The following is a 15554-nucleotide window of genomic DNA, read 5'->3' as shown; positions in this document are numbered from 1 at the left end:
CACTGGACTCCCACCTCCCATAAACCTGCTGTGACTCACACACACTGCTGCTAAAAATAGACACATTACACGCAAAATAGAAATGAATAATCCCAAAAAAGGGTTGTGTGTCATCCCACAAAATGAAGAAGAAATTTCCATTTCTTAGAAACTGAAATCAGATCTGTGTTTTGTGCAGGGAGTGTGTGTGTGTCCATTACTCAAATTGTTGTGTTACATAAAACTATTATTCTCTGCCTTCCACATGCTTGGCATGAGGATAATAGTTCCTGTGCTGCCAATAGAAGATAATGTGTCTGGGGCAGTTAAGAGCTCACAGAATGTGGGTATAATTTCCTGTCACGGTGTTTCAAACGTTTCTTTACAATAGTTGAATCTCATGTCTGTCACATGATACTTTGAAAATCGCTCAGATGACAGATTTTTCAAATCCGTATTTGTCTCTGGTTGTATGAGACAGTAACAGTTTATAACAATAACAGTCATTAACAAAGGTGTGATTCCGTTTGAGACTGAGCCTTTATTTTGTAGGGGTTCGGGCAGGTTTTATTGTGAAGGGCAGGCAGACAGACTGAGTCATGGAGGGAGAGAGAGAGAGAGAGAGAGAGTCAGTCTGGGTGCTCAGCAGCTCTATATATGCTCCTCATACCTGACAGGACAACACAGCGTTCACTCTGCTGCACAAGACCACAACTCTGAAGGTACAACATTTTCTTGTTGCTTGATTTACAGTTAGACAAACTGGACTGAGCGGGTGAAGAGGAAAAGATGTGATGGTTGAGGCTTTTCTTAGAGTTGTTGAGCTGCTTCAGAGAAGATCCTGAAGAATGTCATTGTCTGTCTGGTTTCATCTTTCTCCGTCTGTTATAAAGTGCTCTCATCAGTCCGTCACTGTTTTGTTTTTTCTTTTAAAACCATATTGCTTGTGTAAACAGTATTTCCCGTAGTGTTGTGTGTGGATGAGGGACAGAAGCCCAGTGAGATCTGACAGTAGAGAGAAGAGGAGGAAGTGGTGTTTATCTGTGATGCAGTGTGTTTACTGTTTGCAGAGCTCCTCAGTGGAGTCACATGGATTAGTTCTCACAATGGAGTGTGTTAGGTGAGAACGCTGGCGTGGTACTGAAACTCTTTCACTGACTGATTGCTTTTCACTGGCTGCTTCTCCTGCTGTCTGTGGTTCTTCCTCCTCCTCCTCCTCCTCCTCCTCCTTCTCCTCTTCCTCCTGTCCCTCCGCTCCTGCTGCTAATCCCATTTGATGGTGATGTCTGTCCCGCTCCAATCCAGAGAAGAATTTGTCCTGCATTCCTGCTGTAGGAAAGGGGTGCAAAAACAGGCCGAGAGGCGAGACGAGGGAGGGATGGATGAAAGTATACAGAGAAAAGCAGGGACCTACATTTCACCTACATTTGGATACGAAATATGAGCCGGCACAGAGAGCAGGGAGGGAAAAAATCCCAAAAGAAAGAAAGAAAGTGGGGCAGGGAGAACACGGGTGATCCGAGCCTCTGTGAACTGTTGCAATAAGAAAAGGCCTCTGTGCTTGGTTTTAAAGAGAGGGGCGAAAGGAAAACAGTCTGGTTCTACTTTATGTGGTGTGTGTGCAATTAGAGCCAAGGAGGGAGGGAGGAGGGTGCCCATGTGGGCAAAGGGTTGAGAATAAGTCAAGGATGATGGGAGAACAAAGGCTGGGAGAGAACATGTCAGCTGACAGGGAAGAAGGAATGAATGGAAGCAGCTGAACAGGAATAAAACACTTCTGCATATGTGTGATGTGGAATGTTCATGGAAATTGGAGCAAGTTCCTTTTTGCTTTTTGAAAGTTTGTGTTGATCAGCTAGTTTATCAGCTGACCTGACGCTGATGTTTTATTAGAAGAAGCGAATGAGTTTCATTGTCAAAGTGTGTGAGGGAGGACGCACGTGTCAACGCTGCTAAATGGTAAACCTTTCCAGTCAGACACGATGTCACGGACGTCTCCGGCAGTCTTACTCACGGCCTGTCAGTCTGCCGGTCGCTCAGACAGCAGCTCTGTCGCAGGCTGACGTCTGAGTCTTGTTGCTGGAGGGCATCAGACGAGTTCAGGTTGACGCATTGTGCTGGTGATGCAATGCTCAGCACGCATGGGACAAGTGTGGACCAGGTGTATGTAGCATGTTGTGTGACTGTAGTAGCTTCAACAGAGCGTTTCTTCTAAAGAAGTTCATAGTTCAATTATGTCAAAGGCTGTTTTTGTTGAGCGTTGTGGGGGGGTCTGTGTCTGTGGTACACAGTGGTAGTTAAACTTTATCTGCGTATATAAATCATTTACAAATGGAACACTCATGCTGTTACTAAGCTGCGTTTGTTTGCGGTAACAAATATAGACGCTGAAGTTCAAACACAGGATGTGCTTATGGCCTCTGATAGTAGCCAGAACACCCCTGTGTCTCCATGTGCTGCACAGCCTCGAAGATGCTTCGCTTCATGCCTCTGACCTCCTCTTTTTCCTTTTATAAACACCTATTAGCCCTCATTACTGGTGATGTACGCGCAGCAACTTCCTGTTTCCTGTTGTCAGCTGGCCAGACCTCATAAAACGTCTCCTCTCGTCAGACAGCTGCACATAAAGACACGGTACTGATAAACTGCTGGAGCAGGTCACTGATAGACGGAGGAACAAACACTCATCATCATTACTGCTCAACAACAAGCGAGTAGCATTGAGTACGGTAAACCCTTTTAGATGTCGAGGTTATTAAAGCAAGATGCTGCTGGTAAAGACCTGCTTTGTCTGGTACGTTCAGCTGCATCTGACTGACCACAGAGCTGGAAAACACACTTTCAATTAAGTTCCTGTCAAGCTGTTCCAGGTTCTCTAGCTTTCCAGAGCAGGAACTGGACGGACAAAGTTCCAAGATGTCTTTTAAGCATTTATACGAGGGCATTTGTGACAGGATTAATGTGGTACATTATTCATAGATCATTCATACCAGTGAAAATGGAAGGCAACGAGAGGAAGACCTCAGAGTGAGACAGTGTTACAGCTGGAGCGTTTTCTGGCATGGCGCTCTGTGGGCCAGTTGGCTCAGACCAGAGCAGCAATACACAGGGCCGTTGGCATGGCGACAGAGGAACGTTTCCCTCTTAATTCAGCCCTCGCTCCACCAAGAGACAAAGAAAAAGACTGATGGAGTCCTGCTCCGATTCTCAAGCCGTTCATAGATACCGTATAATCACTGACACAAGGCGTGGGTGTGCTCTGAGCCGAGGTCATCCAGTGTCCATGAAAAGGCAGGACGGTGTGTGTGCAGTGGCCTCGTCGTTCACTTTACGGTCAGAGCAATCTGGACGAAGAAACGCCGCACAGTTCTTAGCTTGATGTACTGTACCCTCTGACGAGGGCCGTACAACTCTACATCCAAATAACACAAGAGGACTTTTTCCTGCGCTGTCAAAATCTGTCAACGAGGTCATTTGACATGAAACCTCGTTTTTATTAAGTCAGATCTCATTAAAGTGCACTTGTATGTGCATGGAAGCACCTCCCTTAAAAAAAAGTGTAGTTCAGCCTGTTAAAGAAAACCAGAATCAAATGATTCAACATTTATAGACCTTTTTCAAGTCGGTTCCACGTTTACTAGCATGTTTCATGGTTGATTACTGTGTTTGAATCCTTCCAGTTAGATTTTACAGCGCATATACAAGTAATGAATGACTTGTTGCAGCTGCTGGTGCTTGATGTCCATCTACGTTTTAGAATCCTTGTGACTCTTGCTCAGTATGTTAATGCAGATATGACACAGCTGATCAAAGTCAGAGAAATGGCTGGGTATCAGTGGAACAGGCCTGAAATGAATTCATACTGTACTAAAGGGACCTTCTGTGTCCAGAGCCTCCACCTCTGGGCTGCAGTGTGAGGTTCCTCAGGGCTCAGAGCTCGGCCCGATTCCTCTTGCAGTTTTCATGCTGCTATTAGTATTTCTCATGACATTTTCCATGTTTTCACTGATTTTTTCCTCAAATTGATGTCAGCTATGATCCCTTCAAACCGATTCTCTTTGATTTGAGAGACTTTTAATTGTTCAACATAACATAACAACACGACGTAACATTAATACTCTTTTCACACCATTCTTCAGAGTGTAAATGTTAACACGTTTGTGTTGTGTGGCATTCTGTCATGATTATTGTTTTTTTCCTTTTCTCCCTCTGTAGGAAAACATCACTCTCAAGTATTCATGTGAACAAAAAAATATGATCAAATTTGAAAAGTGGAACAAACTTGCAGAGATCAGGAAAGCAGCTGTCTGTAAATTGCCTTTATGTTTGATGTTAATGAGTGTTGATTTTACAGTGTAAGGCACTTTGTAAACAGGAACCACTGACTCAAAGGTGAAGGACTTGGTATGTTACAGCTGGATCGAATCCACTCACAGTGAAACTTCTCAGAGAAACCTCTAAAGGACAAAAGCTCTTTCTGGAAGGTGTCAAAAATCCTAAGTCGACTTTGTCGAGGTCTTTGAGGTCAGTCATGCTGAGGCAGTGAAGTGGCATGTTGGGGAGAAAGGGATGAGGCTCTGAGGAAATTAAGTGTGTTTCCTCTCGGCTGGAGCTGGCGGGCAGGGTGCATCTGCCTGACGCGCTGAGAACACAGCCAAAAAAGGAATCAAATCGCCGCAGAGCGCTGCAGGCCTCAGGAGCTGCCAAAGTATTCCTGTAAAAGCTCTCTTTTGGAAGATGCTGGACGGGAGACCTTCGGGGAATGTAAAGAAAGATGTATACAGAGAGGGGGGTTCCGTGAGGAGACCTGCTGTTGTGGTCAGTGAATCTTTTTCAAGAGCAGCAGGTTGTGTTGGAATGATCACAATGGAGGCTTCGCAATTGATGACTGTTTATTTGGGCATGTGAAGTCTCCTGTGTGGGCGAGCAGACGACCAAAATAACCGTCCGAAGCAGACTAATCAGTCGTGTTGTTGTTGGCTTGTGTGCTGGATTCGTTGCTCCACGCTACAACCGGCAGGTTTTCTACAAATATACTGCAGTTGTTTGCAAACGCGTACAGAGGTCAGAGGAAAGGAATATTCCTCACAGATGAAGAATACTGCTGATTATTCAACATCTGGAAAAGATTTGGGCACGTGAACTCTGACAACATGCACCTCTGGGATGTACAGAGTCTGCGAGGAACTCATCAGTCTCACATTCACACAGCCGTGTACTCGGAAGTTGAAGAACGTTGTTTTTATGACTCCTAGGCCTCACTGTGGTCACTTCTGTCTGGTGCTTTGCAAACTTAGTCCTGTCGTTACTGTTCCAATGTGTGTTGAGTTTGTATGATGGGATGAGCAAAGAGAACGTTTAGGCTTGGATCTGATGACACCAGAAAATCTGTTTCCCGTCCTCCCACACCAATGTGGCAACGTAGTGAATCAGCCACGCCGGGGGAGAAACTGGACAACCACACCTCAGTGAAAACACACAATACATCGTCATCAGGACCCACTCCTGGCAAAGTGACACTGCAACTCTGCAGTTTTGTTGTTCTATCGACGCCATTCAAACACCAGAAACCACACCTGACCTGTGGTCATGTCAAAGACAGAAAAACAAAATATCTGAGCTGTGCCGCTGCACAGAAACAGTCCAGATTATATTTCACAACAGTATTACTCTTATCTCCTGATTCCTTTACAACACTTGAGGTACTGTCAACAAGCTGGTTTCGAACAAGTCTTTGTTGAACGCTGGGGGCTGATAACCTATCAGTCCACGCTGCCGGCGCAGCGGTTTCCTCCCCAGAATACATGAACACACACAAACATGTGCGCATACATCTTCTGTGCCTGTCAGACCCCCAGTGTTTAAACAGGTCACATGAACTGCAGCAGCCTGGGAGTGACTGCCACGTGCTGACGTCATCCCCCAAACTGCTGCTCGGGTGTCTCTTTCTGCTGGTCAGTCCAACATCGGGATTGGCACTTTTCGTCTCCATTGATTCGTTCACATCTGGTTTCCAGCGTTTGTGCTCTGACTTACAGATGGACACCGGCCCAGCTGGTGTCATGAATTGAAAACACACACATTCTTTGTAACAAGTCTGTTACCGTGTCCTCCCTTCTCCCTTAAAACAATGACCAAAAACCACAGAATGACTGTTTGTTTCTTTGTTTGTTTGTTTTACATATTTACAGGAACGCATCTCAGCTTAAGCAGCTACAAGACCAAATTCTCCTGGAACAGCAGGAAGCGGCCGTCTGGCAGCAGCAGCAGCAGCAGCAGGAAGTTCTGCCTCCATCTCAGGAAGTGCCTCCACCTGCTCCACCATCTCCTCCTCTTCCTCCTCCTCCCTCTTTCCAGGAGTTGGAGAGTAGCACCACCATGCAGGCCAGCACTTTCAACTATGCAAGGCCGAAGCAGTTCATTGCTGCTCAAAGTCCCGGGGCGACCAGCTATGTCACCCAGTCCTCTGGCTCCTCGGGATCCAGCCTGTCCTCCCCCCTGTCTCCTCCCGCCTCACACAAACCCTTCAGCCGGGTCACCGTACCTCCTTTCACCAAGGCCAGCAGCGTGGAGTCCCCAAGCTCTCCGTCCTTCCCACCTCCACCTCCTCCCTTCTTCAGCCCCAGTAATCTGCCCTCTCCATCCGGTGGAGCCCAAGACTTCCCTCCTCCCCCACCTCCACCTCCTCCCCCTCCGCCCATCTCCATGTCTCCTGCCTACTCTGACATGTCCTCCCCGTTCTCCTCCGTCCCTCCATCTCCAGCGTCCAGCTTCCTATCTTCGGTGTTGCCTGCCACACCTTCCACACCCAGCAGCCCTGTGGTGAACGCTCTGGGCCTCCCCAAAGGCAACGGGACTGTGTAAGTACATTTGAGAAATGATGCTCGACGTGCCTCGTCTCTACCTGGCTTTTTTGCGTTTCCACTGACCATAGTACCTGGAACACCTGAGTCAGTACTAAACAGGTGTACCAGCTACTGGTTTGTCACTAGAGAGAGAAGAGGACGTTACCGCTGATGGTGATACAGTTGTTTTATTCTTGTCTACTCATTGGCAGATGTGTGCAACACATACACTGGTTTATGTATGTTTATTATGTTTATTAAGTGCAGACGTTATAATATATACGAGCTGGATGGAGCGGAGTTTTGTCTCTTTTCTCTCTGTGACAATAAAATCACATCGAGTGAGTCGAGCCGAGTTGTGGAACTGTGCAGTGGAAAAACGGCATGAGGACGAGTTGAAGGCCGGACCCAAAATCCAAAAAAAGTCAAAAAGGTAGCACGCGTGTGACATCAGAGCGTTACTGAAGGCTGTGTGCCGAAACACATGAGCGTATGTTGACAAGTCAGTGTTTAGTTCTCCTGGACATTTTTGGACTTTTCACCTTTTAATGGAACTGTGTCCCTCACACAAGTTCATCATTCCCATAATCCAATCTTCATTCCAGTTCTTCGTTCCAGTTAGACTGAAGACACACATGGAAAGGGAAACAAGTTTTCTATCATTGTAAATCACGCCTGACACGGTTCACACTGTTGCTGTCCGGCTGCTGTTCTCTCCTGACCTCTGCCGTGATGAGGAACTTTTTCTTTGCTGGCATCAAGGACATTCCACCTTCATCTGTGCGTCAGTCATTTTTCATCAGCCCCATTCACTGCTCCACTCCCCCTTCGCCAGCATTCCTGCTGAGAGATAAGAAGACCTCCTGTGGAATGCTATGGCTCCACATGTGCTGATAAGTGAGAGCGCAAAAAAAGAGGAGTAGCAGCATGTGGAATTAATATGAGCATCGCAACTCTTGACAAATGTTTCTGTTTTGTCCCTCTGCAGCAAAGCGTTCCCCAGGAAGTCGTCAGTTACCAAGACACCTCGCGTGGCCTCTGACTCTGACATCCAAGGCTCCAAAGATGCCGTCATCCAGGACTTAGAGAGAAAACTGCGCTTTAAAGAGGAGCGCATAAGCAACGGTCAACAGGTGTGTGTGTGTGTGTGTGTGTGTGTGTGTGTGTGTGACAAGTGAGTGTTTGCAGGCGCTCACAAAGAGTCATTACCTCCGATAAACTAACAAGCGTTCACACGGCCCACGACTCATGACAGACAATCCTCATTAATGTCTTTTAAATAAGCTTTTCTTCCATGCCTCACCATGTAATGTTACATTTCTCCAGGTGTCACGACCTCCATAATTAACCCACAGTACAGAGGTGTGTGTTTTTTTGCAACTCACACACTAACCCAGGCTGACCCCATTAATCCCTGCTTCCAGAGGTTAACCTATGAGGAGAAGATGGCTCGCAGGCTGCTGGGGGCCGACAACGCCGCCACAGTCTTAAACACACAAGACGCAGAGGACGAGCCGGTCACACAGGTACAGTGGTTCTTCATCAGGACGTACGCAAACATTCGACCACATCACGCATGTCAGCGACACATGTATGATTCCTGCTGTGTCGAATGCACCCCCAGCCTGTTCCCTGTAAAACCCTGATGGAGGGCAAGTGATGCAAGCAGGAATCTAAACACTGTAAAGTCCTCCAGAGCCCTCCATAAAAAGCTCTGTTTATCCAAACTGGTAGGAACCAGTGTGACTGCAAACATGTCGGGGGAGAAACACTGACTGAACCAACAAAACACTCAGTGGAGGAGGTGTGAGAAAGTCACAGCTCCACACAGCGTCACTTGTTAATTCATCCATCAACAGGTGTTTTCAATTGTGCCAGCAGTCATGTGGATTTTTCAGAAGAACATAGTCGCAATGATTTTAGTTTGATTTAAAGTATTAATGTTGACACCACCAGTGATAAAGACATGGTACTCTCGTTCCTCATCGGTTTGATCCATACAAAGTGAGGTAACCTTCTCCTCATTGTACATAGAGCGACGAAACTGTCTCTGAGTGAGTGTTTGTTCCACTTGAGGACACTTTTTGTCCACGATGACAGTCGAGTTGTCTCCGTCCGTACCATTCCAGTGGGAGTGATCACCTTACAGATGAGTAGGATGTCGTTGTTAAATGTTGGAACAATGCAAAGGCACTGAAACCTACTTACACACGCACATATAAAACCTCTTATTTTCTCTCAACAGGCAGACAAGTCATCAGATAGAGAATCTTTCCCTCAAAAGGTTAATAATGCTCCTTTAGTCACTCTGTGGTGTCACTCGGTGTGTACGTGTGCACACAGTCACGATAGACGTTATCCACTTCACAGACCAGGCCTGGACCTCACTGATGAGGGGTCAAAGGTCAAAGAAGAGGGTTTTTTTTTTTTTTTTTTTGTCCTCAACACAGAAAAACGGACAGACAAATAACCATATTTCTGGTTTGTTATGTTTGCAACTGTGCATGTGTGTGTGTGTGTGTGTGTGTGTGTGCGTGCGTGCGTGCGTGCGTGCGTGCGTGCGTGCGTGCGTGCGTGCGTGCGTGCGTGCGTGCGTGTGTGGCACAAACCGATTCACAGACTGAAGCATGTCGAAGCTCACCAAGCACGTTTGGCTGCATGCTGGAGTCTTTAATCTTTTGGAGCAGTGTGAATTAAACACCGTATTTATGTCATGGCAGATTTCATGGCTCATTAGTGATTATTTAAGGATAAAACCTCCAGAGATTAAGACGGGGCTGCTGGGAGGGAGCTCAGGAGGATGAACGCTGGCTCTGCAGCTGCGCCGGAGGCCTGTCAGTACGTGTGTGATGTGTCATCACAGCGGACTGATGTGAGCAGAGCTGCAGTGAAGAGAGATAGATGGAGGGATAAGGCAGGAAAGAAGTAGGACGTGGGGAGAAAGTTAGTTAGTTTGGTAGTTTGTGTGACAATGAAAAGAGTTGAATGGCTTTGGAACACGGACAAACCCCTCCCACGACGTGATCACCGGGATTTCTCTCTCAGTGTTTCCCAAATGTTTTTCTGGCATCCAGGAGTACAAAGTGTCCAGCTTCGAGCAGCGCCTCATCAGTGAAATCGAGTTCCGTCTGGAGCGTTCCCCCGTGGAGGAGTCAGACGAGGACGTGCAGCACGATGGCAGCTCTGCTGGCCGGGGGGCGGCACCCTCCTTCAACCAGAAGCTCAAACACTATAAAGTCTTTGAGGGCATGCCCGTCACCTTCTCCTGCAAGGTCAACGGAGACCCCAAACCGAAGGTGAGGGTGTGTACGTGAGTGTCGAGAGTGTAGATATGCACAGACGCATTGTGTTTTGCGAATAAAGGGAGACTCACACTGACTTGGGCTGACTGCCCAGCTCCGTCCAGAGTAATGATACGGTGATGAAAGCAGTCAGGATGGAGTGATGACAAAAAGAAATGCAGATAGGGGCACAAAGGGATAGAAAATAAGATGTTTGAAACTGAAAAGTCAGTGGGCCGAATCATAACTGGCTCCGCTCTTTGTTCTTGTGCCACAGGTGTACTGGTTTAAAGATGGCAAGCAGATCTCCAAGCGGAGCGAGCACTACAGGATCAGCCGTGAAGCTGACGGAACGTGCACTCTGCACACCGCTGCAGCCTCGCTGGATGACGACGGCAACTACACCATCATGGCCAGCAACCCCGAGGTGAGCAGGCAGCTGAAACACCCGACTCACATGGACCCGCTCCAGCGCACGCACACGGCTTTGGCCGCCTGATTTCTGCACCTAGTGAGAGAAGGACTATGACGCTCTGCAGACACAGCAGGAGGAGGAGGAGGAGGAGGAGGAGGAGGAGGAGGGTGTTGAGTGAGACAGGAAGTCACTGAGGGTCAAAGGGTCATGTGCTTCCTAACAGACTTGCCAGCTATGACACGTTGTATTTCCTGCTGCTTGTGTGATGGAGTGTCAGCACGTCTCCGTTCCCGTCACAGGGCCGGGTGAGCTGCACCGGCAGGATGATGGTCCAGGCAGTGAACCAGAGGGGTCGCAGCCAGCGCTCCACCCCTGGACATATGCGCAGGTGAGAAGCAGCGGAGACACCCAGCTGACTCTGCATCCATCTGAATGACATCTGCATTCAGACCCTCAGGAAACTAAAATATACTGACATGAGTATGAAAATGAGTGTATTGTGTAGTAGCATGAAAAAATACATGTGGAATACATATGGAAAGTAACTGAACTCTTTTTTGCTTCAAGCATGTATTGCAAAATGTCACGAATACACATCAAAAATGCAATAATGAATTCAAATTGCCAGATGTGTGTGTGTATATAGATAGATAGACAGATAGATAGATATAATATATATTCTAATACATAAAACACTGATACCAATTTTCACAAATAACCCTTACGTTTTTAGATTACTGTAATATTTAATTTAAAACGAATTAAGCTGTTTAATTCAAATAATGAAAAAATTATATTCATGTATTAGGTCCACACACACACATATATATATAATATATCCACATCTGTTTGCTTTCTTCTTCCTTTCTTTTACTTTCATGACCTTGTATGACCGGGTGCCTGTTCCAGAATCAGGTTTAATGAACACCCTGACTTTGTCCACAATGAAATGAGGCAAACTGCAGAATTTTCCATCATATGAAACTCTGAAGACTCTGATATCTCTTGAAAAGTCAGTAGAATTCACCTCATCTGAGGGGAAATGTCTTTCTGGAACAGACCCCAGTACTCATTCATCTGAGTCCGCATATTGAAAAACGCACGGATCACAATCTGATGGCAAACTCTCCCAAACAGCACTTTAATCAAACATCTGCAATCCGTTATCTGGATGAACACTCCTGGCTTACAAAAGAGGTGTATGGAGTTAGTGGAGACGTCCAGATAACGATCTGTGTCTCCTACTCGCGTCTTCTGCCTCCTTGGCTGACGTGCAGAGTGGTGATGTCATTGTTGTTATAGGGAAGAATCACAGCAACACTTGTGGATCCTGACCTGCTCAGCAAGACTTTCATAGATCGGGACGGACGCGGGAGCGGATTCTAAACCTGAAAAAGGGCCGATGTAATTAAAGGCAATTAAAGGCAATTAAAGGCGGCTTTATTTATACAGCACAGACTGTGTGCTTTACATTAAAGAGGTGAAGGCAAATAATTCAAAACAAACACGGAAGAAAAACAGAATAAAAGACAGGGCGGAAAAGACTAAAATATATCTTAAAATAAGAGTGCATCATAAAATGACATCTTCTAAAATGGGTACAAATCAAATCAAAATGCCAAATGATGACACATGTCTCTTGTACGTCCAAATGTAAACACTGGACCAAACAGAATGTGTTCTCACTCAGGGAATATGTTTCCCTAAAATTCCTGATGTGTCATGGAGTTTAGAGATAACACAATTAAATAAGTATGAAACAAAACCAAAAACATTTTACATATGTGCATGACTTATTTGTTTTTATCATTTTCAGAGTGACTGTCATTTCTAGATGGTTCCAGAAACAGCTGATTCAAATACCACACGTCTGCCTTCCTGTAACAGGCCCAGGTCCAGGTCCAGAGACAGTGGGGACGAGAACGATAACATCCAGGAGCGTCACTTCCGCCCTCACTTCCTGCAAGCGCCCGGCGACCTCATTGTGCAGGAGGGCCGACTGTGCCGGATGGACTGCAAGGTTCATACGCTCCTCCTCTCCTTGAGAGAACGACCTGTCGAATCGACTTAGACGACAGACGAAAATGTCTTCAAACTATCGTTTCCTCTGTTGATTGGTGCTTTTCAGTCAAGTACGATATGATCCGCTCGACTGGAGGCTCTGTTTAACCGAAGGGGACAAAAAACACTGATAGAGCCCGGGAGAGATGTCAGAGCACTTCTTGTCATGTAAGGCGTCTAAAATCGAGAGCTGAGCCATTGCTGTGGTTGAGCCCACTGGAGGTGATTCTTTGATAAGAGAACGAAAATAACTGAGACGAAACGGGAGAGGAAAAACACCCGCAGCAAAGAGAAATACAAGAATGACGTTAATCATAGTAGTAGACCCAGATCTGCCCTTTAATTCGCTGTCTGTGCTGCTTTCAAGGAGGCTCCATGTCAGCGCTGCCAAAGACACATTTCCTGTGCTGTGCATTCCAGTTTCATAGCGGAGAAGAGACTTTTCATCACTTCGTTGGGTTCAGACCGGCTCACAACAGCGGCAGAACACAAGGGTGTCGTTTTTCAGGGATTGTGTGGGATTAGGCTTTCTACTATGATTTCTCCCTGCACCTCTCCCACCACAGTTACTCATCCTCTCTCCTCGTCTTCTCTGTCTTCACCTCTCATCCTCTCAGCCTGCAGCCGGGCAACTTCTTTGAAACGGTTACGTGCAATGACAGAAAACAAGCCAGCAATTAACCAGCTATAAAAAAGAAAAAAAAGTCTGTTGATTCCTGTTAAAAATAAACCCAGTCTCTGTTCCCTCAGACCTCTTAATGTCAGGGATATTTATAGCAAACCTGACGAACCTGAAATAGATTAAGATCAGATAAAACTCTATTTGTCAGTGGATTCCCTGGTTGAGCAGTCTGATTGCTGATTGGTGCATAGTTCATCGTTTCTCATGATGCATGTGATTGTAATCATTGCACCTTTTCCGAGTTAGCTGGTTTCTCTAAAAATTCCGACGAGCGTTTTGGCAAAGCAGTGACAAACAGACAGAGATGAACCAAACAAACGTGGCGAAAATACTCATACTTCCTTCAAAAAAAACAAGCGCCAACTGCTCATTTCATATTGTTCCACTCGTAGGTGAGCGGGTTGCCGACCCCTGACCTCGTCTGGCAGCTGAATGGACAAACCATCCGACCCGACTCAGCCCATAAGATGCTCGTGCGGGAAAACGGCGTGCACTCATTGGTCATCGAGCCCGTGACGAGCCGGGACGCAGGCATCTATACCTGTATCGCCAGCAACCGAGCCGGTCAGAACTCCTTCAACCTGGAGCTCATTGTCGCAGGTAAACACACACGATCGCAGCACGTGGACGAACGCTGACGTGGACCCGACACTCACACACACGATCTGTCCACAGCCAAAGAGATGCACAAGGCTCCTTCATTTGTCGAGAAGCTGCAGAACACGAGTGTGGCCGAGGGTCACCCTGTGCGCCTGGAGTGTCGAGTCACAGCCGTTCCCCACCCGCAAATCTTCTGGAAAAGAGAGAATGAGTCATTCACTCACAACACCGACAGAATCAGGTGAATAAAACACCCGACTGCTTTTGCTCATCACTTCAGCCATCGTTTACTTCACAAATTGAGCCGGAGCGTATTCAGCACCTGATGATGTTTCTTTCAGTATGCACCAGGACAACTGTGGCTACTTGTGCATGATCATCCAGCCAGCGATGAAAGAAGACGCAGGCTGGTACACGGTGTCAGCCAAGAATGACGCAGGCATCGTGTCCAGCACCGCACGCCTCGACGTCCACAGTAAGTTCATACTGTGGACACACAGTTCATATTTCAACAAATATTCCCGGTGGTGTGGCGTCATACGGATTTCTTACATTAAGCGATATTTGAGTGTATTTTTTTAATTTTCCAAAATTGACGTTCACACTGAGCCAGCCTTCGAGTATTTACATTTAAATGTCACTAAAAGTAATTAACTGCCATTTCATATCGGGAATGAAAAACAGTGGTTGGAAGGCATGGACATCATGGATAGGTGTCTTTTTTCATATATTTTAGATAATGTAGCATACAAGTCATGAAGATTTGAAAAACAGGAAAACAGTATTTAAAATTTGAGATTTATGGTATGGATGGATTATAATATTTTGAGATAGAGAGCTGTATTATCCCATTTAAATTGAAAACATTTTTGACAAAAAACTACAGATGTTTTCCATGATATTCTATTTTTTTGAGATGCACCTGTACTTACCTGCATTGCACTGCACTTCAACGATTTATATAGATGTGTGTTTATTTATTGATGTAGAAATGGAGCGTACTGAAGTGTTGTATTGAGTCAGAAGAACAGACAACAGAAACAACAGAAAGTTCTTCATGAGAACATAGAGGCGTAGGACTGAATGACTGAATGACAGCCTCTGTACATTCACATCATCACATCAACAACTCGGTGCTTTGTCCTCAGCCCAGTGGCAGCAGCCGAACCTCCCTAAGCCCAAGAAGGTGCGTCCCTCCACCAGCCGCTACGCTGCGCTGACAGAGAGAGGACTGGACGTGAAAGCGGCCTTCTTCCCTGACTCTAGCCCTCTGCCTGGTGGTCTGGTGGAGAGTGACGACCTGTGACCTGTGCGACCACTGGGATGTGCGATGATTACCACAGAAGAGCTGCCCCCCCCCTCCCCACACACACACACACACACACACATACACTCCCACCACCAGCACTAATGTAAAACAGGAAGTTTGCGGCAGCGAGGCGGGGGCGGAGTAGCTGTGTCCTGACAGACTCTTACCGAAACCGATGGGACGAGGGAGGTGTCGCCGCCGTGGTTTTCATACGACAGTCTGACACAACCCACCGTAGTACAGAGGTCACGGAGCTGTAAGCAAACAACTGGACCTGGAACGTGATTGAAGACTGTGCAGAAATACGCTTTTATGTTTTATGAACTGCAAAGCTGACTCTTATTTGCAAAGGGTTTCCTCTTCAAGTGCCTCTAAACATTAG

General features: G+C 46.5%; 1 protein-coding gene across 1 annotated transcript; it reads left to right on the top strand.

Annotated features, from left to right (window-relative positions):
• Nucleotides 1-6357: 6357 nt before the first annotated feature.
• Nucleotides 6358-15169, top strand: LOC144739781 (palladin-like). Its single transcript, XM_078622682.1, has 11 exons — nt 6358-6839; nt 7813-7957; nt 8249-8350; nt 9899-10120; nt 10383-10532; nt 10820-10908; nt 12408-12540; nt 13656-13863; nt 13939-14104; nt 14205-14338; nt 15012-15169. The coding sequence occupies exons 1-11, from the start codon at nt 6358-6360 to the stop codon at nt 15167-15169; spliced, it is 1989 nt and encodes a 662-aa protein (XP_078478808.1).
• The last annotated feature ends 385 nt before the right edge of the window (nt 15170-15554 follow it).

Source organism: Lampetra planeri, unplaced genomic scaffold (assembly GCF_965212315.1).
Source record: "Lampetra planeri unplaced genomic scaffold, kcLamPlan1.2.h2 scaffold_1703, whole genome shotgun sequence".
Classification (NCBI taxonomy): domain Eukaryota; kingdom Metazoa; phylum Chordata; class Hyperoartia; order Petromyzontiformes; family Petromyzontidae; genus Lampetra; species Lampetra planeri.
Note: the sequence above shows the minus strand (reverse complement) of the source record. Positions and strands in the feature narration are given on the sequence as shown.

Coding starts and splice junctions, on each gene's coding strand:
- LOC144739781 (XM_078622682.1), top strand. CDS start 6,358: ATGCAGGCCAGCACTTTCAACTATGCAAGGCCGAAGCAGTTCATTGCT. Junction 14,105..14,204: donor CACAACACCGACAGAATCAG/GTGAATAAAACA, acceptor TGTTTCTTTCAG/TATGCACCAGGACAACTGTG. Junction 14,339..15,011: donor CGCACGCCTCGACGTCCACA/GTAAGTTCATAC, acceptor CTTTGTCCTCAG/CCCAGTGGCAGCAGCCGAAC.